General features: G+C 39.9%; 3 protein-coding genes across 7 annotated transcripts in view; all 3 read left to right on the top strand.

The window, feature by feature from the left end:
- The first annotated feature begins 1,976 nt into the window (after positions 1-1,976).
- LOC107666325 (keratin, type I cytoskeletal 13-like) lies at positions 1,977-20,975 on the top strand. Of its 5 annotated transcripts, XM_016457572.1 has the most exons (8): positions 7,224-7,655; positions 7,968-8,050; positions 8,125-8,281; positions 8,368-8,529; positions 8,623-8,748; positions 8,829-9,049; positions 13,713-13,716; positions 20,962-20,975. In XM_016457572.1, the coding sequence occupies exons 1-8, from the start codon at positions 7,239-7,241 to the stop codon at positions 20,965-20,967; spliced, it is 1,176 nt and encodes a 391-aa protein (XP_016313058.1). In that variant the 5' UTR covers positions 7,224-7,238; the 3' UTR covers positions 20,968-20,975. The 5 variants fall into 5 exon arrangements, with proteins under 5 accessions (XP_016313056.1, XP_016313054.1, XP_016313057.1 ...); XM_016457570.1 differs by lacking the exons at positions 7,224-7,655; positions 13,713-13,716; positions 20,962-20,975 and adding exons at positions 1,977-2,417; positions 9,181-9,354; XM_016457568.1 differs by lacking the exons at positions 7,224-7,655; positions 7,968-8,050; positions 8,125-8,281; ... (3 more) ...; positions 13,713-13,716; positions 20,962-20,975 and adding exons at positions 2,001-2,417; positions 2,608-2,690; positions 2,784-2,940; ... (2 more) ...; positions 3,490-3,710; positions 9,181-9,354.
- Positions 12,905-21,584, top strand: part of LOC107666326 (keratin, type I cytoskeletal 13-like) — a 15,308-nt gene continuing 6,628 nt past the window's right edge. Inside the window, exon 1 of the mRNA XM_016457573.1 lies at positions 12,905-12,909. The gene's annotated coding sequence lies outside the window, so the exon portion shown is untranslated. The remainder of the gene's footprint in view (positions 12,910-21,584) is intronic.
- On the top strand, positions 16,404-19,996 carry LOC107666322 (keratin, type I cytoskeletal 13-like). The gene is made up of 8 exons (XM_016457564.1): positions 16,404-16,952; positions 17,076-17,158; positions 17,715-17,871; positions 18,120-18,281; positions 18,589-18,714; positions 18,995-19,069; positions 19,187-19,335; positions 19,749-19,996. Exons 1-8 carry the CDS (start codon positions 16,461-16,463, stop codon positions 19,882-19,884), a joined length of 1,380 nt encoding a protein of 459 aa, XP_016313050.1. The 5' UTR covers positions 16,404-16,460; the 3' UTR covers positions 19,885-19,996.

The following is a 21,584-nucleotide window of genomic DNA, read 5'->3' as shown; positions in this document are numbered from 1 at the left end:
ATGACGGCAGCATTCAAGTTGTGTACGGCTGCATGCACTGCCATTGCAGTGAATGGGATGCAAAACAGACAGCTTTCTTCAGGTATTTTAGACCTCCTTTGTTTAATCCAGTGATTTAAGCACTCAGTGGAAATAATGGCATGAAAATGTGTTTCATTTTCATTAACAAGTTCAGTAATAGGTGAATCTTGGCGGCAGAGCAGTGATATTGCAAACTTGCATTCTTAGTGTACTTACCACTGCAGAAACAACGGCAAATAGTTTTTTTTTTAATACCTAATAATTAATGACTGCACATCGTTTTCTTCAGCAACCTTGTTGATCCTGCCTGTAAGATAACACAACATGGCAGAGATACAACATGTCAGTGCTGAATACTTATACAATCCCATGAGAGTTTGTTACATTGTAGTGAATTGTATAGTCTTTCATTCCATTTGTGAACATCACTCCTGGTCTACTTTAGAGAATCTGTGGAGCTGTGTGGCATTCTTCTGGTTTGGCAGCTGTAATCTGATACCCCGAGCATTTTTCCTTTAATTAATGACAACTGTTCTTAAAAGCACTCTGCTACTCTACACTGACATCTCTACTCACAGTTGAATTATTTTATTTTTTATTTTTTTGTCCATTGTTTCTACAAAAGAACTTAAGAAATATTTATATGTTTTATATAGCATTATAAATAAAGTTTAACATGCATTTAATCTTAATATCATTTCAGACCAATTATCCCAAATGTTAAAAAATGGCTATTTTAAAACACATAATTTTAGTAATTCTCTGGCTGCTAAAAATCATACACAGAAGATTCAGGGCATTGATAGAGCCGACTTATGCTAAACATTTCATTCAGATCTACAGCGAAAAGTATGCAATATATGGGTTGCATATCTAAATTAGGTGTATGATGATTTATGACTATCTTTGATGTTTCTTGCACGATCACAAGTGAAATTTCAGCATAATTTAAAGGCTTTGGGAGTTACTTTATACCTGCCTGTTCACTTTCAACCTGAAGACTAACTCTAACACTTCCTTGTCTGTTTCTGTCATTAAGTTGGTCAGAGTGATTTGCCCAGTGGGTTTATAGGCTGAGGGGTAAGCAGTTTAATACATATTGAACAAAAACAGATTAAATCTAAGTTATTCCAATCAATGCATTATGTAACTGAAATAACACAGATAAAATCTAGAGGCCCACATTGTAATGAATCTAATGAAAAGAAAAGTGTTTGTTGTACTGTCATCCTACCGCATTCTCTACAGATACTACCCGTATAAATGATCTGCTCTGGAGTCAAACCTTCACGATGTACACTCAAACATGAAATGTGAAAACCTGCTAGTTTGATGGTAAAAACCTGGCATGTTCAGTTGATAAAACAGGTTTAGCATGCCTGAGGCGGGTTCTGTCTGATCTGATAAGTTTTCTACAAAGGGTGGAAATGGTTTCATTTCACAAGGCAGAAATTTTAGTTTTATGTGTGACAAATGCTAGAAATTTTGATGTGCAGTTGTTCATTTTCTAAAGTTCTAATTTGAATGTAATTTTTAATTTTAAACGGAAGTGCATCTAAAAATTCTAACAATCCATTCATTTTAATATCTCTGGATTTTTCATATTTGTCAGAATTTTAAGAAATACAAAGAATATCCTACCTACTATGCAACAGAGCAGTGGCTATTATGCATGAAGTTACATTTTTATAATATATTTTGCAGAGACGAAAAGTCACAGAAGTGTTTAGACTGACAAGGACCAACAGGTGAAACTCACATAATTTTTTTCTTGGGAAATTCTAAATGATAACATACCATTCAAATCTGTCTTCAGCCACGCCTGCTGCCTTGGGGAACGGAGAAATAGTTTCACTCTCCATCACCTAAGGCAATCTTTACAGTCCCTCCCCCATTTGTCCACATAAAAGGAACAGGGGTCGTCTTCTCCTCACTCATCCGCTCACTGATTCTCCAGCCAGAGCAGACAACGACAGCAAGCCTCCTTCGAAACGATGTCTTCTTTTTCCACACGTAGCTACATGTCCTCAGGGGCATCTTCTCGCTTCTCTGTCTCTGGTGGCGGAGCTGTCACAGCCATGCGTGCCGGTAGTGTGTATGGAGGAGCAGGAGGATCTGGGGTCCGTATCTCTAGCGCCTCTGCTTCTCGTTCCTTCTCTGCTGCTGGTGGTGCTGGCTTCAACTTGTCTGATGCCATTGATGTGTCAGCAAATGAGAAAGCCACCATGCAAAACCTCAATGACCGTCTGGCCTCCTACCTGGAGAAGGTGCGCTCCCTCGAGAAGGCCAATGCTGATCTTGAGCTGAAGATCCGGCAGTTCCTGGAGAGCAAGGCCACTCCTGCTGCTCGTGACTACAGTGCCTATTACGCTACAATCAGTGACCTCCAGGCCAAGGTATGTGATTTAACTATTGAACATTTTAGTCAAGTCAACCATTAAACTGCCTTTAGACAAAAGTTAACAAAATGCCAATATCCCAACTTTCTTCTTATGAAATACATATATTCAAATAGTGTCAAATACATTTCTCAAGTACTCATGAAAGAGTGATCTAAAACTGCATCTTCATTCTGTGCCCCTGAAGATTCAGCATGCCACTGGTGTAAATGGAGGCATCTACTTGAGCACTGACAATGCCAAGCTGGCTGCAGATGACTTCAGGGTCAAGTAAGTCTGCTACTTAAAGGCTTGCACTATAAAAAAAAAAACACATTTTTATTAAGGATCCAAAATATTTATAATGAATTCATTTTTGCGCAGATATGAGAATGAGCTGAGCATGAGGCAGTCTGTAGAGGCAGACATTGCTGGCCTGAGGAGGGTGCTGGATGAGCTGACAATGGCCAGATCTGACCTTGAGATGCAGATTGAGGGTCTAAAAGAAGAGCTGATCTTCCTCAAGAAGAACCACGAGGAGGTAAGTTGGTGCTTGGTTCACACTCGATAGCTGTGAAATGCATGTCAGGCAAATGCTCAGTGGTTTGTAATTGCGTCTTTAGGAACTCTTGGCAGCGCGCACACAGATGAGCGGACAAGTCAACGTAGAGGTAGATGCAGCACCACAGGAAGACCTGACAAAGATCATGGCTGAAATCCGTAAGCATTATGAGGCAGTTGCTACCAAGAACCGCAAAGATCTTGAGGCTTGGTTCCAGGCTAAGGTAAAATGAGAATTAGTCCGTAATATTTGCAAAGTAATATTGTATGCAAATCCAACAAAAGACTTATCTGACTACTTTCCAATGGATTTCCTCTCATAGAGTGAAGCCCTCAACAAAGAAGTTGTTGTGAGCACAGAAACTATCCAGACGTCCAGATCTGAAATCACAGAGCTTAAACGCACACTCCAAAGTCTTGAAATCGAGCTACAATCACAACTCAGTATGGTAAGCAAGCAGAGATGAATCTTGTAAACGTTGGTCAACACATAGCATAGAACGCAGAGTAACTAACATTTCCCCAACAGAAAGCATCGTTGGAAGGCACTTTGGCAGACACACAGGCCCGCTACTCCGCAATGTTGTCCGGCTACCAGTTCCAGGTGACCAGCATGGAGCAGCAGCTGGTGCAGCTTCGTGCCGATCTGGAGCGTCAACGGCAAGAGTATCAGATGCTTCTGGACATCAAGACCAGACTGGAGATGGAGATTGCAGAGTACAGAAGACTGCTGGATGGAGAGGCTACTAGGTGAGACACAACTACAATACAAAATCTATTAAAATAGCATGTAGATTAAACATCAACTTTATAATTTTTAAGTGAGCATTGTTTAATACTCTTTGTTTTCTACCTCTGCAGTGTCACAAGCACAAGCAAAACCTCAACTACACGCAAAGTGGTAACCATTGTGGAAGAGGTGGTGGATGGCAAAGTGGTCAGCTCATCCTCACAGTCTAGCGAGTCTGTGTCTCAAAAGCTCTCTTGAGCAAAAGCTATCTACATAAGAGTGATGAAAAGCCAATAAACTGGTCTAACTGTGCATTTTTGTGTCTGTCTTGTTTAGATGTCATTTGCACCCTACATAATATCTACTCATATTTTGACAAATATGAAAATCAATAACTCATATAAATAGGTTGACACAACTAACTCAAAGACCCAAATGCAGCATACTGTAAGAATTGTCTGTTTTGACCGAGGGAGCGAGTCTACTTCATATGTACACTTCCCAGATAGCACACACACGTCTGCGAGATGTCTGTTAAAGATCGCTTCATCTGGAAAGCATCTGCTGTGTACAAACATCTGATAGACGTCTTTAAAATGTCAGTTTTACATACACTCTAAATCATAAACATCTTAAAGATATCTTCTAAACGTCTATTTGACATCTGATAGGAAGCGTCCTATAGACGTATTGCAGACGAGCAAACACTTTAAAAAACACGTCTTGCAGACGTCAAATAGACGCATTTTATTCCATTTTAATATCAGAATGTTAGAGAGAAAAATAAAAATAAACTTTTAGATATCTTTCTGCATACAGCATGTGATGGGTATCGGGTATGATTATCTTTGGTATCTCATTTGAAGGCATCTGTATCTTCAATACCTAAGTTTGTTGCACATAACCCCCATTAGAAGTCTTCTCTCTATTATCATAAGTCTAGCTAACTCTTGACACATAGTATTGCGCTACTGCAAATATCAATACTCCTGTATGATGTCTCAGTCCCATACATAATGTATGGGAGTCATCACTCCAATGTGATAGTTTTTTTGTTCTTAATTCATAAAAAAAAGTTGTACAAAAACATCCGTGAAATAATTAAATAAAAACTTAGTTGATCACTGGATATGATGAAGACAGTGTTTCACAGCTATACATCACCAGTGTTTAGTAATTTACATAACTACTTGTTTTTTTACATGGTCTAATTGCTTGAGGGATGTTTTTTATCCCCCCAAATTCAGAAACATGGATCGCAAAATCATTTACATTACATTAACATGGCCACTCTATATTATGAATATATATTCAGAGCTAAATGGTATGACACACAGTAAGGTATTTGAAAGGAAGCTTTAAAAGAGGAAAAAAAGAAGAATTGAGGAGAATCAATAAATTATGAATAATTTACTGCCATTTTTAGAATATGTAATCCACATAAAAGTAACTGTAACCTGATTATAAGCATTTTAAAATGTAATATAATCCAGTTACAGATTTGTTTTTATTTGATTACATAATCCAGAACATGCAATCAGTTTCTACCCAGCACTCTTCTAAGTTTCTCTGATCCTCATCAAATTAAATCAGGCAATCAACAGACCAAGGACGGAAGAAATGAATCAATATTAACATTTGCATGGTGTATTTAAAACTGTTTGCCTATAAAAGCACTGAAGGTATGTCAGCAATACCTCTGAATTGACATAGGCTGGTAAAGGTTGCAGGGTCAAACCTTAAAGGTCCCCTGAAATGCTCTATGTGTTGACGTCATTTTAACTGAAACAGGAAGACAGGGCCGCGGCTTCAGCGTCTATTTTTATAGTGTAGGGGCCGCCCTTCGCTTCGGATTCTAGAGAGCATTTGATTGGACAGAAAGTTTGATGAGAAGCTGAAGTACGATGTGACGTCAAAAAAAATCATTGAGCCGTTTTGGCGGAAGTGACGAACTGCAAGCTTTGAATGCTTATATCTTCTAAATACGAATTTTGTCACTGTTTTGGAGCACACTGCCTTATAGATAACCTTAAGACTAACATATTGATACTAACACCCAAAAAACTTTAATTTTGATTTCATGGGGACTTTAAAGGATCATAACTCTGTGGCCTTCAGCAAAGGACATAACCCTAGCTAGCGCTATGCTATCACCAACAATTTCAAACTTTTCCTCAATATAAAAAACCTGATTCAACAATGTGCCTCCAGAAACAGGGTTGGGAAGCATTGATCTAGGTAACTGTCCCTGCAGCAAGTGTTGTGCAATAAAGTCCATTTTGTTGCATGACCACAGTACATGCCGAGAGGGACCCCGCAAAGTTTCTGGACACTGCCTCCTGTTGGTCAAAAGGTGTAACGTAGGGTTGATTCTGTACCTTGAACATAATATGAGTCGGAATAAACTGAGCAAAATCTAAATCAGTCAAGAATTAGTTCTAACTACAAGTGTTAGGAATTTATATAATATAACCCCACGCTCAAAATATTTAAAAGTTGCAAAACACAACATTGTTGCACTCAAATATAAAACTTTCTATTTGCCTATTGAAATATAAACATTCCAACCTGTCACAACAAGCCTGATTATCATTAGCAGGTCATCCGAAACCCACTTCAGACAAGCTAAACCTGCTTTTAATCGCTTGGTGTTTAATATAGCTCATTTTGATGCAACAGTAAGGACAGTAGGTAACAAGTGCACTGTTTAAATGTAGTATCTGTAAAAAGGAATTCATATAAAACACACGCAAACTAGGTAATGGATTTTTAATCAATGCCTAGAACTGATCGTTTATATTATTAATATATACAAATAAATACTCACTTTGGAAGTCCACATTTGTACATGCTTTAAATGACAGCAACAACCATGTGTAATCGAAAACTGATTTTTATTTTAAAAGAAGTCCAACGTTTACCCCACAAATCATTTAAAAATTGGCCTATTATGAACAACTGGAATAAAGAAATGATGGATACCTAGCAAAGAATATAGCAAAGAATAATAAAATGTCTGTGTCCAACACACACACACACAAAATCTTAGGCTTTGATTATGCTTTTTATTTATGTTTAACGATAAAGGGATATACAGTGGGGTCCAATGATTGTTTTCTATAATTTACTGAATATATTTAAATATATGACAACCAATATACTGTGCATTCCTAAAGCAAACAGTAAAAGTTTCATTAAAGTAGAAAGAAAAGAGTTAATTTAACAAACCCGTTAGGTCAAAAAAAAAAAAACATTTTAGTCAATCCATGATATCATGCTGATGGTAATCTTTAAGGAATTTCTGAAGAATTTTAGTGAAACTTTAAAACGTTAACATACCATGCAGACCTGTCTTCAGCCACACCTACTGCCTTAGGGAAAGGGGTAATAGTTTCTTGGTCCACCTTAGGCATGTCCCCTTAGGCATTCCATCTAGTACCTCCCCCATTTGTCCATATAAAAGGACAGGGGTCGTCTTCTCCTCACTCATCCGCTCGCTCATTCTCCAGCCATTCTCCAGTTGAGAACAACAGCAAGCCTCCTTCAAAATGATGACTTCTTCTTCTTCCAGCCGCACCTACATGTCTTCAGGAGGTTCTTCTCACTTTGGTGGTGGAGCCGGTCGTGTCACAGCCATGCGTGCCGGTAGTGTGTATGGAGGAGCAGGAGGATCTGGGGTCCGTATCTCTAGCGCCTCTGCTTCTCGTTCCTTCTCTGCTGGTGGCAGTGCTGGTTTCGGAGGTGGTTTCAACTTGGCTGATGCCATTGATGTGTCTGCAAACGAGAAAGCCACCATGCAAAACCTCAATGACCGTCTGGCCTCCTACCTGGAGAAGGTTCGCTCCCTCGAGAAGGCTAATGCTGATCTTGAGCTGAAGATTCGCCAGTTCCTGGACAGCAAGACGGCCCCCTCTGCTCGTGACTACAGTGCCTATTACGCTACAATCAGTGACATCCAGGCCAAGGTACGTGACTTACCTATAAAACATGATAGTCAAGTTAATCATTAAACTACCTTTAGACAGTAATTAACTAATTTGCAATATCCCATGGTTCCTGATTTCAAAGCATATATTCAAACCATTTGATGCAAATTGAATTTCTTAAGTACGCAACTGCAAGAGAGATCTAAATTTGATTACCATAGATTTTCATTTATTCATTTTTTACCAACATGCATCATTATCTCATGGTTCCTAATTTGCAAAGCATGTGAAAAATACTGTATTTCTCAAGAATGAAATTTGACCCTTTTTTTCCATTCTGTGCTGCTGAAGATCCAGGATGCCACTCGTGTTAATGGAGGCCTCTATCTGAGCACTGATAATGCCAAACTGGCTGCTGATGACTTCAGGGTCAAGTAAGTATAGCAACCTAAACAAAAACCATTTGTAAAAGGCCCAAAGTATTTAAATCCGTTTCTTTTTTGCGCAGATATGAGAATGAGCTGAGCATGAGGCAGTCTGTAGAGGCAGACATTGCTGGCCTGAGGAGGGTGCTGGATGAGCTGACAATGTCCAGATCTGACCTGGAGATGCAGATTGAGGGTCTAAGAGAAGAGCTGATCTTCCTCAAGAAGAACCACGAGGAGGTCCGTTGGTGCTTGATTCACACTCGATAGTTCATCTTAAAATGTATGTCAGGCAAATGCTCAGTGGTTTGTTATTGCGTCTTTAGGAACTCTTGGCAGCGCGCACACAGATGAGCGGACAAGTCAACGTAGAGGTAGATGCAGCACCACAGGAAGACCTGACAAAGATCATGGCTGAAATCCGTGAGCACTACGAGGCCGTTGCTACCAAGAACCGCAAAGATCTTGAGGCTTGGTTCCAGGCTAAGGTAAAATCAGATGTTTTTAAAGAAAGGGCAATATTTTAATGTAAAACAACAGACGACTTATCTGACTGCTTTGCTATGGATTTCCTCTCATAGAGTGAAGCCCTCAACAAGGAAGTTGTTGTGAGCACAGAAACCCTTCAAACATCCCGATCTGAAATCACAGAGGTTAAACGCACACTCCAAAGTCTTGAAATCGAGCTACAATCACAACTCAGTATGGTAAGCAAGCAGAGATGAATCTTGTAAACGTTGGTCAACACATAGCATAGAACGCAGAGTAACTAACATTTCCCCAACAGAAAGCATCGTTGGAAGGCACTTTGGCAGCCACACAGGCCCGCTACTCCGCAATGTTGTCCGGCTACCAGTTCCAGGTGACCAGCACGGAGCAGCAGCTGGTGCAGCTTCGTGCCGATCTGGAGCGTCAACGGCAAGAGTATCAGATGCTTCTGGACATCAAGACCAGACTGGGGATGGAGATTGCAGAGTACAGAAGACTGCTGGATGGAGAGGCTACTAGGTAAGAAACAAATAAAACACAGTCTCTTAATAACAACATTTAAATAGTGTCACATTTTTGGTTTATTATAATAAACAGAATTAAAGTGAGATGGAGATTTCTGTAATATTCTTTGTTTTCTACCTCTGCAGCCTCTCTACTTCAAGCACAAGCACATCCTCGACTACACGCAAAGTGGTAACCATTGTGGAAGAGGTTGTGGACGGCAAAGTGGTCAGCTCATCCTCCCAGTCTAAAAGCGAGGTCATGTCTCAGAAGCTCTCTTGAGCAAAAACAACCAAACTTAGAGTGATGAAAAACCAATAAACTGCACTAATGGTGCACTAACTTTGCATTCCTAGCGTTTGTCTTATTTTCTTCTGTTTTGTTGTCATATTTTATGACACAGTGTGAAAAGTCATGCAAAAAGATTTTAAATTAAACTACAGATCTGCTAGTATTATAGCCTAGTTGTGGTAATATTAGAGTTACAAAAATGAATGAACGTTAACTATAAATACCAAATTACACTTCTGTTCGCGATTATCAATACAAAACTTGAAATTGGAAAAAGTTGCTGATGCATTAAATGACATTAAATCAGGCTAAAGTTAATTTCTCTACAAAGGAAATTTCTTTTTAATAATTAAATCCAATTACAAAAATAAGCTAAATGTTTCACATTTAGAACAATGATTAAATCTCTCTCTAGTGTGTACACATCTTTGAAAACATTTATGCATTACTGGTGCAAGGACAGTCTGGGAAATCTGAAACATGACAAATGTCATAATGCTATGATATGAGGTCATTTACTTTACTGTACTGTGCGGGGTAAACACTTGCAAAGGCAATAAAATAAAAGCAAATATAAGTTACACAACCATTCTGTTCACTGTTTATTCACTGACAACCAATTCTCTGCCTCTTCCATTCTTGACTTGCCTTATTGATGCATCCTTGTCACTTCGAGATGTGCAGATTTATTTTCAAAATGACTTTAAAGGGTAAGGGGTCACACCAGTTGACAGCTGGTGATTTCAAAATCAACTGAAAGAAGGTGACATATGTTGGGATTTGAGACCCATTGCGCATCACACGAATCCACTGGACTAACAAGTTCTATAGAATCAGAATCATGGATGCTCGGCAACGGCGTTCTGAATCCGCGCTGTCTGAGCTTGACGAGCGCGCCGGCTCGCTTCCCCCGTCTGCGCTTCCTGAAGCACTTGATCAGCGCCACAGCTCCCCCGACTATAATGTCCAGCAAAACATCAGAATAGTCGAAAACCGGTGAAATATCGGGTGGTGTGTACTGCCGAATGTCCAGCAATTCGTCTCTGGTGAAACTGATTGCAGGGATATAACTAAAGACAGGACAAACTAACAAAAACATAAAAACAACTGCGGAGCACGCCACGGAGGCAGCCATCATCGTCGGCGCCATCGTACTTTTTGTTTAGTAGGGACAGTGTTTAATAAATACATAAAAAATGCAGGCATGACACTAGTCCACTAGTCCACTAGTCTTGAACCAAGGCAGCTTGTGTCGAGAACGTTGTGTAGAAATCACGTGACCAATGACAAACGAAGCCTCACTTTCTGTCCTATCACATGCATGTTTCACTTTGTGTGTCGGAAAGTTCGAGATGGTCCTCATTGCAGAACACAAGATCCAGGGGGCGTGGTTGGATCCAGCTCTCCCACCTACCAATCTCCACCCCCTAGATGTGGATCCAACCACGCCCCCTGGATCTTGTGTTCTGCAGTGAGGGGCTACTGGAAAGTTCGCACCCCCAGCTATAATATGCCCTGCTATTTCTTTTGCGCACGAGGATTCCTAAACGCACCAAAAGCAGACCTGTGCACGGACCATTCTGAGCTCTGCTTAAAGACAGCGCAGCACAAACACTGTTTACTCACTGACTGATCTCGATCACACAACCACTGAAACCCCCCCCCCCTAGATGTGGATCCACCCACGCCCCCTGGATCTTGTGTTCTGCAGTGAGGGGCTACTGGAAAGTTCGCACCCCCAGCTATAATATGCCCTGCTATTTCTTTTGCGCACGAGGATTCCTAAACGCACCAAAAGCAGACCTGTGCACGGACCATTCTGAGCTCTGCTTAAAGACAGCGCAGCACAAACACTGTTTACTCACTGACTGATCTCGATCACACAACCACTGAACAGCGCTGTGAGGTTTGGAGCAGAGGTCTGATACAAACCACAGATGCTTGAAAAAAGTAATCTGATTACGTAACTTGCGTTACTTGTAATATATTACCCCCAACACTGGTCGCAGGGTGATTTAAACTAGTTTAAAGGCAGATGAAACAGCGCTGATTCTCCACAGCACTGACGCAGAAAACAGGAGAAACTTTGTGCGACAACAATCCAATTAGAATACTTTTCAATCCACAAATCACCAATATTTTCAATGGATTTAATATAGTAACACTGGCTATAGGCATGCCAAATTTTATTATAGCTATTATTAATGTAGACATATAGGCCTATTGAATGTAATGTAAGGGATCAGTGAAATAGGTTAGGTATTTTTGTTATAAGCAGTTTTGTGCATTTCTATATATACAAAATAAATGTCTAAATAGACTAAATAATATAAAGCCATTTTAGATGTTATAGCCTAATTATTCAAAATTCACCTTCAAAACAAGGTTGTTAAAATATTTACAGATTGTTACATCCTCAACTCAACTCAAGCTACTGCTACTGCAAAAGTCTGGATACCCTTGACCTATGGAATGTGTGGCTACTTCCTCCGACGGAGCTTCCTTCAAAGGCTTTTGACTGCTTAATTTTTTTACTAACCACCAGATGGCGCTGTTTCCGACATTCTCGGAGCTTTGTATTTGCCCATCACTACCCACCTCGTTGAAATGCGGCCCCTCCTTTTTTTTTAGCAAGGTGCAGTGGTGCCCCCAGAAAATTGTAATAGGGGTGGCCAGAGGAGCCCACAGCAAATCTTGGGGTGGTAAACCAAAATAAATAAATAATATTCAGTGTGTGTTATCCTTATTTACTTTTGTTTCTGGTTAATGTAACAAGTTTAATAAGCAATTAATGGCTCTTTAAATAGCCTAGTGTAGTTCTTTTCCTTAAAAATAGGCATAATTATACATAAAATATATGAGCAAACCAAATAAAATGATAATATTTAGTTTAAAAACAATTTACAGGCCAATTATTTTCCACATACCTTTACTGTACACAAATGCAGCATAGGCCATGTCTAAAATGAATAAAGAAAAATTGAACGAAATGCTTTAATATATAGACAATGTACATTTTAACAGAGTATACTCACAACCAATCCATATTCATTTTTATTTCTGTTTTACTAGGACACAATCTTATCAATACAGCTTTATTCTCTTATTGCTGTGTCTTTTTGCAAACACATCCACAAAATCATCAAGATTTATGGCCCTTGCCCTGCTTGATACACTTAACACCCCCAAATTGCTCAATCGTTCATCACTCATTGTATTTCTCAAGACAGTCTTGATCATCTTTAGCATAGAAAAACTGCAAAATTGACATAGCACAGTGTGACTAGTCATAGTTTGAAAGCTAACTTTGCAGCTTAGCAGCGCTAGCATTAATTTTAGCTAATGTTAATTCAACACTGTAAAAGCTTTACTGAGTAACGTTTAGTTAGCAAAAAAAAAAGTCAACTGAAAACGCTCTGGTTACTAACCTCTGTTCCGAGATAAGGGAATGAGCTTTGCATTGTATGCTAATGGAGAAACTCCTGTTTACACTGATAATGAAGCCTGATTTGTTCACGTTTGTGTAGCTGCACAAACAAATGGCACTTCAACCTGCCAAAAGGTGCTATGTAAGTCAGCTCTGAGTTCCATTTCATCAGAATCTTTCGACTGATAGCGACAGTCATCGACTCACGTGCAGCCTTATAGTATGGCAGCTTACGCAACGCTCGTTCTCTTATCTCAGGGAACCGATGTTACCAGAGCATTCCCTTTCGAACAGTTTCTCCCATTGCGTTGTATGCTTTTGGGGAATGCATCCAATAGCGCCGTGCAGTAAGCAAGTGCAGAACAAAGCCAATCTGCGAGCCCAGCCCCAGAGTGCCTGTACTGAGGGCTCATGTAAGCATGAGGTAATTATGAGACCCAAGCCACTAGACTGTGGTCCATATAACAAAACCTTCTCCACTCACAGAGGGGATTAGGTAAACTTAAGAAGACAAAATCTGTGCCTGAAGGGCTGGGACGTCCAGGTTCTAAGAGACTGAACCGGGCCGAGTAGAGAGCACCTTAGGCACATAACCGTGTCTTGGTTTGAAGACGACTCTACAGTTGTTAGGCCCAAACTCAAGGCATGAAGCACTGACTGACAGTGCTTGTAAGCTTGATTGATGCTATTGCCAGACGTAGTGCGACAGGGGCCGTAAGTTGGCTGACTGGAGCGGCTCAAAGGGAGGCCCTCGTAAGGTCCTAAGGACTATGGATAAGTCCCATGTCGCCACAGTGTGAGGACGAGGTGGGTTCAACCTCCGAGCTCCCCTCAGAACTTAACGACCAGGTCGTTTTTGCCGACTTACTGGCCAGCCACGAGAGCGTGATTCGCCACGATGGCTGCCGCATATGCTTTGAGCTTGGAAGGGATGTGCCCCTTATTCAGCAGCTCTTGCAGAAAGGTTAACACAGACGACACGTCACAAGAGGACGGGTCTTCGTTTCGTGCTGCACACCAGTCAGAAAGACTGACCATTTGAGGGTATAGAGACGTCTCGTAGATGGGGCCCTGGCTCCTAAATGGCGTTAGTCACTCTCGCGGGGAGCTGTAAAGACTCCCGTCAAGGGGCCAAACATGAAGGCTCCACAGCTTGGGCTGGGGATGCCAAATCATGCCTCTCACTTGAGAGAGGAGGTCCTTCATCAATGGTATCGGCCATGGGGCTGCCGACAGCAGCTGAATCAACTCAGGGAACCACATCTGATTTCTCCAGAGTGGGTCCACCAGAAGGACAGAGCACCTGACTTCCCTGACCCGTCTGATGACCTGAGGAAGCAGGGCAATTGGGGGGGAAGGCATACAAGCGAGCGCTTTGGCTTGTGCCATTCGTGGGCAAGGGCATCTTGCTGCTTTGAGTAGTAAATTGGGCAGTGAAAGTTGTCTTCTGAGGCAAAGAGGTCTACCTAGAGGAGGTTGCACTGTGCCCATAAAAGGAGGCACTGAGCCATCCTGCAAGGCGAACGTGACGTAAGAAAAATTGCGCTTCGGGGCCAACTTACAGTATATAGCAGTCGGTGCCACTCCTTTTGACGGGTTGAAGCGTTATGTGATCCCGCAGCTACAAACAAATCAGGCTTCAGTATCAGAGTAAACAGGAGTTTCCCCATAAGCGTACAACACAACGGGAGAGACCGTTCGAAAGGGAACATACATTCATGTCTTCACTATAAGTCACTATTGTATGGCATACATACCCATTGTCGTCTCTCCAAAATATGCAGGTACTGTGCTGTGATCAATGAAATTGAATCAGTCCTGCTTCTTGCACTGTGCAGTTAATGATGGGAGGGGGGAAGGCAGTGAAACAGCTACTCCTTGGGGGTGCCCCTGACAAGGTGGGATTAGCATTCGTCAAAATCATGTTGTTTTAAGTTGAGTGAGTGAGTTAATAAATAAATAAATTGATGACATTTTTTTATAACATATTTTCTATCATTTGTTGAATTATGAAAAACGTGTTTAGAATAGTATCATTGTTTTAGACTTTGAATTACTTTAAAATTGTAAACCTTTTGATTATTGGTAATAAAATATAGCATTCCTAGTGTGTACACTGGTTGTTGGACACAATAAAGAGTGCATTATGGATATACAATAGTGAACCATATTTGGGGAATTAATTTATTCACTCAGAACAACATTCAGACAACACTATACATGGAATAGGGACCTTCTGAACAGAGTTTATGACTTGTTGAACATATAATAGGGAGAGGTAACAAAAAAAGGGAGGGGTCAGACACTAAATTCCTGCAGCTCAAGCATGATGAACTCTACATTTTTTTAATTAGGGCACACACTTTCTATGGCTATTAATGAACATGAAATTGAGTATAAATACTGACAATGCTGTATTACATTTTCTTAATTACTATTATTACTGAATAATCTTAATTTGAGTTTTAAAAACTGGATTCACGGTATCATCAATCAAATGTACATTCAAATTTTTTTTTTATACTAAATATCCATCCATTGAACACTTTTGTGGTGAACTAGAGGCAAACAATAACTAATAAAATGTAACATTAATATCTTGGTAATACAGAGATCTGTTCTTCAGCTCAACAGCCTAAGGGAGGAATTTAAAGTGAAGCTGAACTTGGTGGGAAACATCCTGCTTCATTGTGTAGCGCACACAGGTACATGCACAAACTTGAGTTGTTTCAAACAAGCATCCACTTTTATTGCCACTTTATAGTAAAATTGTTACGTAATAAGTCGCTGTAGGCAAATCTTAAATTGACAATGAGATCAGCACACCTCCATGTAGTTTCATATCTTGTCCAGTTTTATCCTTTTGCCCTTTGATAGACTTTATGTAGTCAAACTTGCTTCTTTCAACACAGCTACATCACTTGCATGATGCAACTGGTGTTCAAATTCTGTAGTGAGCTTTTTGTGGCTCAGATTTTAGAGTAACAATCAGTTTTAAATGAGTACATCATTAAAGGAATAATTCACCCCAAAATTCTGTCATCATTAACTACCTCAAGTTTTTCCAAACCTGTATGTTTCTTTCGTCTGCTGGACACAATAGGAGATATTTTGAAGAATGTGAGTAACCAAACAGTTTCTGGTCCCCATTGACTTCCATATCAAAAAGTCATTGGGCACTATAAACTGTTTGGTTATCCACATTCTTCAAAATATCTTCTATTGTGTTCAGCGTAAGAAAGAAACTTGAGGGTTAGTAAATAATGACAGAATTTTCATTCTTGGGTGTACTATCCCTTTGAGTTAACAGTTAACAGGCTATAAGGGTGTTCTAGATTAGAATATTCAAGTTTTAGAGTGCTTAACTACAGTAAAACCAGCAGTGAAAAACAAGAAACATCCACAAATGTGTGAACATGTACAGAGCTGCTCTCATCTGAGAAAAGTTTGGAGGAGGAATGCAAGCTTCTATCTTACTTACTTCAGGGGCCGATCAATCAACCAATCTTAACTCTTAGCGTCACCTTTCACTTCAGGTGATTTAAATTGACAGAATTCCTTGGTGTCAGCAAGTTTTTGATGAAATGATGTCAACACGTCCTCCTTTGTAAGCGTCAGTCTCAGTTCCAGCACATATAAGGACCCTGAGTTGCTCTATTGTACTCACTCTCCAGCCAGAGCAGAGTAAGACCACAAACCACCGTCCACATGGCTACCACCTTCTCCAGCGGCAGCTTCATTTCCAGTAGATCCTCAATGGGCTCCTCACGCTTCTCCTCTGCAGGTGGAGGAGGTGGCCGCATCAGCACCATGAGGGCTGGCAGCGTGTACGGAGGCGCAGGAGGTTCAGGGGTCCGTATCTCCAGTGCCTCTCGCTCCATGGCCTCAGCAGGTTCAGGAAGTGGCTTTGGCTTTGGTGCTTCAGGAGGTGCTGGTTCAGGATTCGGTGGTGCTGCAGCTGGAGGAGGATTCAGCGTCAGTGGTGGAGCAGATGACAGCATCATTGGCAATGAAAAGCTCACCATGCATAATCTCAATGACCGTCTGGCTGCTTACCTAGAGAAGGTCCACTCCCTTGAAAAGGCCAATGCTGACCTTGAGTTGAAGATACGCCAATTCCTTGATAACAGAATCTCTCCTACTGGTGCTACTCATAACTACTCTGCCTTCGAAGCTACTATCGGTGACCTCCAGGCTAAAGTAAGTCTAACTAGGTAGATACATTGTGGTTACTGCTATAAGAAAATAACCTAATAATCTTCATTACCATGAAATAAGTAAAAAATAAAATAAAATCAAACAATGTTTACTTTTTGTTCGCAGATCTTGAGCGCCATGCAGGAAAAGAACACAGTCCACCTCAGCATTGACAATACCAGCTTGGCTGCAGATGACTTCAGAATTAAGTAATATTTATTTCATTTTTTTAATGTCCCCCGCCCCCCAAAAAATTTAATTTGTATAGAATATATGCTGTGGAAATGTACATAAATTATAGAAAAACATCAACAAATAACTGCACAACTAATTTGCAAATCGGCTTTTAGGTAATGTTTTTTTACATTATTTTAAAGATTAAAGTAATGTTAATAATCCATTAGTCACACCAAATGACCTTTTAAAGGGATGTTCAGCCCAAAATAAAAATTCTGTCATCATTTACTCACCCTCCACTTGTTCCAAATCTGTATGAGTTTCTTTATTCTGCTGAACACAGAAGAACATATTTTGAAAAATGTTAATTAAACAGTTGATAATAGCCATTGACTTCCATAGTATTTTTTTTCCCATACAATGGAGGTCAGTGGCTACCATCAACTGTTTGGTTACCAACATTCCTCAAAATACCTTTAACTAGTAATGAACTAGTAAAACTAGTGAGGAAAAACAGCCAATCATAGCAACAAAAATCTTCATGTTGCTGAAGAAAAATAACTTGTAATGTTCCTTTCTATTGGACAGATATGAGAACGAGCTGGCAATGCGTCAGTCTGTGGAAGCCGACATCGCAGGGTTGAAAAATGTTCTCAGCGAGCTCAACATGAGTCATAAAGACCTCAACCTGCAGATCGAAGGGCTCACCGAGGAGCTGGTCTACATAAAGAAGAATCACGAGGAGGTAGTAAACCATTGCAAAACCTTCAGAATGAAGTAAAGCAAGTTTAAGACACAAGATGTATGCTACGAACTGTTCCAGTTAAACATTTTAGACAGGAGGTCAGGTCACGTAAGGTGCTTTATAGAGCTTTTAAGCTCTAGATGTCACTGTTTTGTGGCATATTTCCATACCATGACATTTGAATGCAAGAATGAACAGGCGGTGATGGGAAGATGGACATCTGAAAATCATATATGCTATATCTTTAGGACCTCTTGACCTCTCGTGATCAGATGAGTGGACAGGTCAACGTGGAGGTCGATGCCGCACCACAGGAAGACCTCATCAAAATTCTAGCTGAGATGCGTGAGCACTACGAAACAGTCGTAGCCAAAAGCCAGAGAGACCTTGAAGGCTGGTTCCAGCAGAAGGTTAGTTCAGTCCAGAACTTCACTCTGTACATGACAAACACAACACGCAGTCAAAAATGTTGGAAATAAAATAATAAAGATGGTCCGATTAATAGTTCAAGAAAGAAAAGGAAAGCATCTATACAGAAATTAAAACAAATGAAAAAATATTTGAGCAGATCTTGCAAAGATGACGTGATTTGGAAAGGAGTAGTATGTATATCTCATAAGTCTAAAACACTGTCACAGCTAACCCTATGTTGGGTTTATACATGTATTAAATTAAACAATCGTTTTATGCAATAATGTTTAAACAATTCTTTTGCAGTCCGAGACCTTGAAACAAGAGGTGGTAACAAGCACAGAAACCTTGCAGATTTCGAAAACCGAGGTCAATACAGTGAAGAGCACAGTACAGTCCCTGGAGGTGGAGCTTCAGTTTCTCCTTGCCATGGTGCGTATGTGCAGAAGAAATGTACAGTGGACCCAAAAACTATTTGGACACTTAAGTGACACTTAAAAAATGCATGCCAATTGGTTTGATTGGTTTTATTATCTAATGGGGCGCAGTGAAAACAAGACCAATCAAACAAGTTGGCACACATAAAATAAATTTGTTACATTCAAAACCATTTAAAAGTAAGAAAAAGTGTTTGGACACTTTAAAATTGATAGAAAATTTACTATTTTGGTCATTGCTAACATATGTTTCTCTCAATATCCCCACCTCACAGAAATCATCCATGGAAAGCACCCTGAGCGAGACTCAGAATCGCTACGCCCTGAAGCTATCTGGCTACCAGGCACAGGTGAGAGTTCCTCAGCATAAGACTATGAATCTCATAAATCTTACAGACAGATCTCTTACTGTAGCCATTTTAAAATGGCCTGTGTTGGGGTTCTCTCTTCTCCCCTCGGGCTTGTAGGTGAGTGGAATGGAGGGTCAACTGGTGCAGCTTCGTGGCGATCTGGAGCGCCAGAGTCAAGAGTACCAGATGCTTCTGGACATCAAGACCAGACTGGAACTGGAGATTGCAGAATACAGGAGACTGCTAGATGCAGAAGCCAGCGGCAGGTAAATCACAGAGCATGTTTATATAGAAATAAAACAAGCAGTTTACATGCTTTGCTCCATAGTTATTGGAAAATTCTTGAATACATGCAGACGGAGTAACATTCTTTACCTGCTATGCGCTCTCTATATAAAAAAAACTATATAATGAACTTATTCTTCGTATTATAAACAACTATTCTTATTCTAATAATTGCAAACAACACACGAAAGTGCATATCAGAAGTCTGTAGTTCAAAAATAGTTCTTTCATGGAGTTGCTGTGAAAATGCCCTTGGGAATCTTTATTTTTAAAGGAGTAGCTAGTTAGTTTGGGGTTCTGTGGAAGTTTGTGGTTTAAAGCTTGAAAGACCACATCTGTAGTACAAATGAAGCTTTGCAAGTTTAACTGGTTGGGTATTTTTGTTTCCAAACAGCCTCACAATCTCAGGCAACTCTGGCTCCAGCTCCTCCTCCAGCTCGATCACTACCACCAAATCAGCAGTGATCACTGTTGTGGAAGAGGTGGTTGATGGTGGGATGGTGGTTTCTTCAACATCCCTTGTTAAGTGAAGCGCATCGCTCGTGTTGGTTGGAGAACGGAGTTGTAGCTCCTCTCATGCTGTCAGAATATGGTGGTTGTCTTTGAGCATTTACAACAATAAAACTAATGTCAAAGACAAAATGTGTGTGGTTACATCATCTAATCTACATGGATGCAATTTAGAGATTTTTCACTTAAAGTGACCAGTAGTCCAAAGAGGGTATATTAGCATTAGCATTTTAAACAAATAGGTTACCCTCAAATGAAAATGTACTGAAAATGTACTTCCTCTCATGTCATCCAACATGTAGATGAGTTTGTTTCATTATCAGAACAGATTTGGAGAAACCAATGAATCCTCTGCAGTGAACGGGTGCCGTCAGAATGAGAGCCAAAACAACTGATATAAAAATCACAATAATCCACAAGTAATCCACACAACTGAAAACAAATCTAGCATTAATAAGTTTGAACTTTAAAAGGTTTATTCCAGCTAAAATATAAGCCCTCTATACATAATATTTTCTCCAAGCGAAAAAGTTGTCTGAATCAGGAAAGAAATGTGCACAGATAAAGCAGTTTACGAACAAAAACAGTTCTAAACAAATATGCTGGTAGATTTTGATGTGAGAGGATAGGCAGGACTTTTCACGGTTTGAAGTTAAAATGCCTTAATGATGGATTTATTTATTACAAACATACAGCTTTTCATATCACAATACTATTTTGATGTCCTGTAGTGGTGTGGATTACTTGTGATATTTTTATCAGCTGTTTGGACTCTCATTCTGACGGCACCCATTCACTGCAGAGGATCCATTGGTGAGCAAGTGATGTAATGCTAAATATCTCCAGATCTGTTCAAATGAAGAAACAAATTCATTTACACCTTTTATGGCATGAGAATTAGTACATTTTCAGCCAATTTTCATTTGGAGGTATTCCTTTAACTTGTTACCAATGCGCATCATTAAACATCTCCAATCCCAATCCAACCACATCCTCAAATAAATCCAGGTGAGAAACATTTACATTACATTAAGTGTATAATGTTTTCAAATGACTGCTTCTCAAATAAAGCTGACTGTCTTTACTTTGTCAAACAGTTTTAAACCACACATAGCGGACAAACAACATTATGAGCTAGGTTAGCATATGTATCAGTACACAAACTATGTAAGCAAGTTACAAAAGAATATACCCTTAACGGACCAGTTTAGCAACACACTTGCACGGATGACAGCATCTGCTGCCTGAATAAATATGAATGTGAATGAACGAAAACTAATGGTAGTGAGAGTAAACATTCATTTCAAGCAGGAATGACAAATCTCACGTTCATGTGTTTTGACGGTCCACCCAAGAAGGCCTGTACAAAGCCTGGAGAAATCTATCCATTAACATTCTCAATCCTATTCATTTTACCGGCATTTCTCACCTGTAGGAGACCTCCAAAAAGCTGCCTTTTTTGGCAGTTTTAAACTTAAACTAAAACTAAAAAACTTTTACGGTGATAAAACGTCTCCAGGGTCACATATAATAAAATACTTTCGATTAATACATTGCTCGCAAAACATTTCATTACAATATGCAGCTACTTCTGAATGGCTGTCAATAGAGAAATATGCCTTTTGTCCACAGCATGGTACTAAACCAGCAACAACCAGAATGGTTTAGACATTTATGCATGTCTAGTCATGACTTTTTGCATGGAATTGCTTTTCATATT

The sequence above is a fragment of the Sinocyclocheilus anshuiensis genome, unplaced genomic scaffold (assembly GCF_001515605.1).
Source record: "Sinocyclocheilus anshuiensis isolate Anshui unplaced genomic scaffold, SAMN03320099.WGS_v1.1 scaffold868, whole genome shotgun sequence".
In the NCBI taxonomy this organism is placed as follows: Eukaryota; Metazoa; Chordata; class Actinopteri; order Cypriniformes; family Cyprinidae; genus Sinocyclocheilus; species Sinocyclocheilus anshuiensis.
The sequence above is the reverse complement of the archived record's forward strand: the minus strand, read 5'-3'. Positions and strand labels throughout refer to the sequence as shown.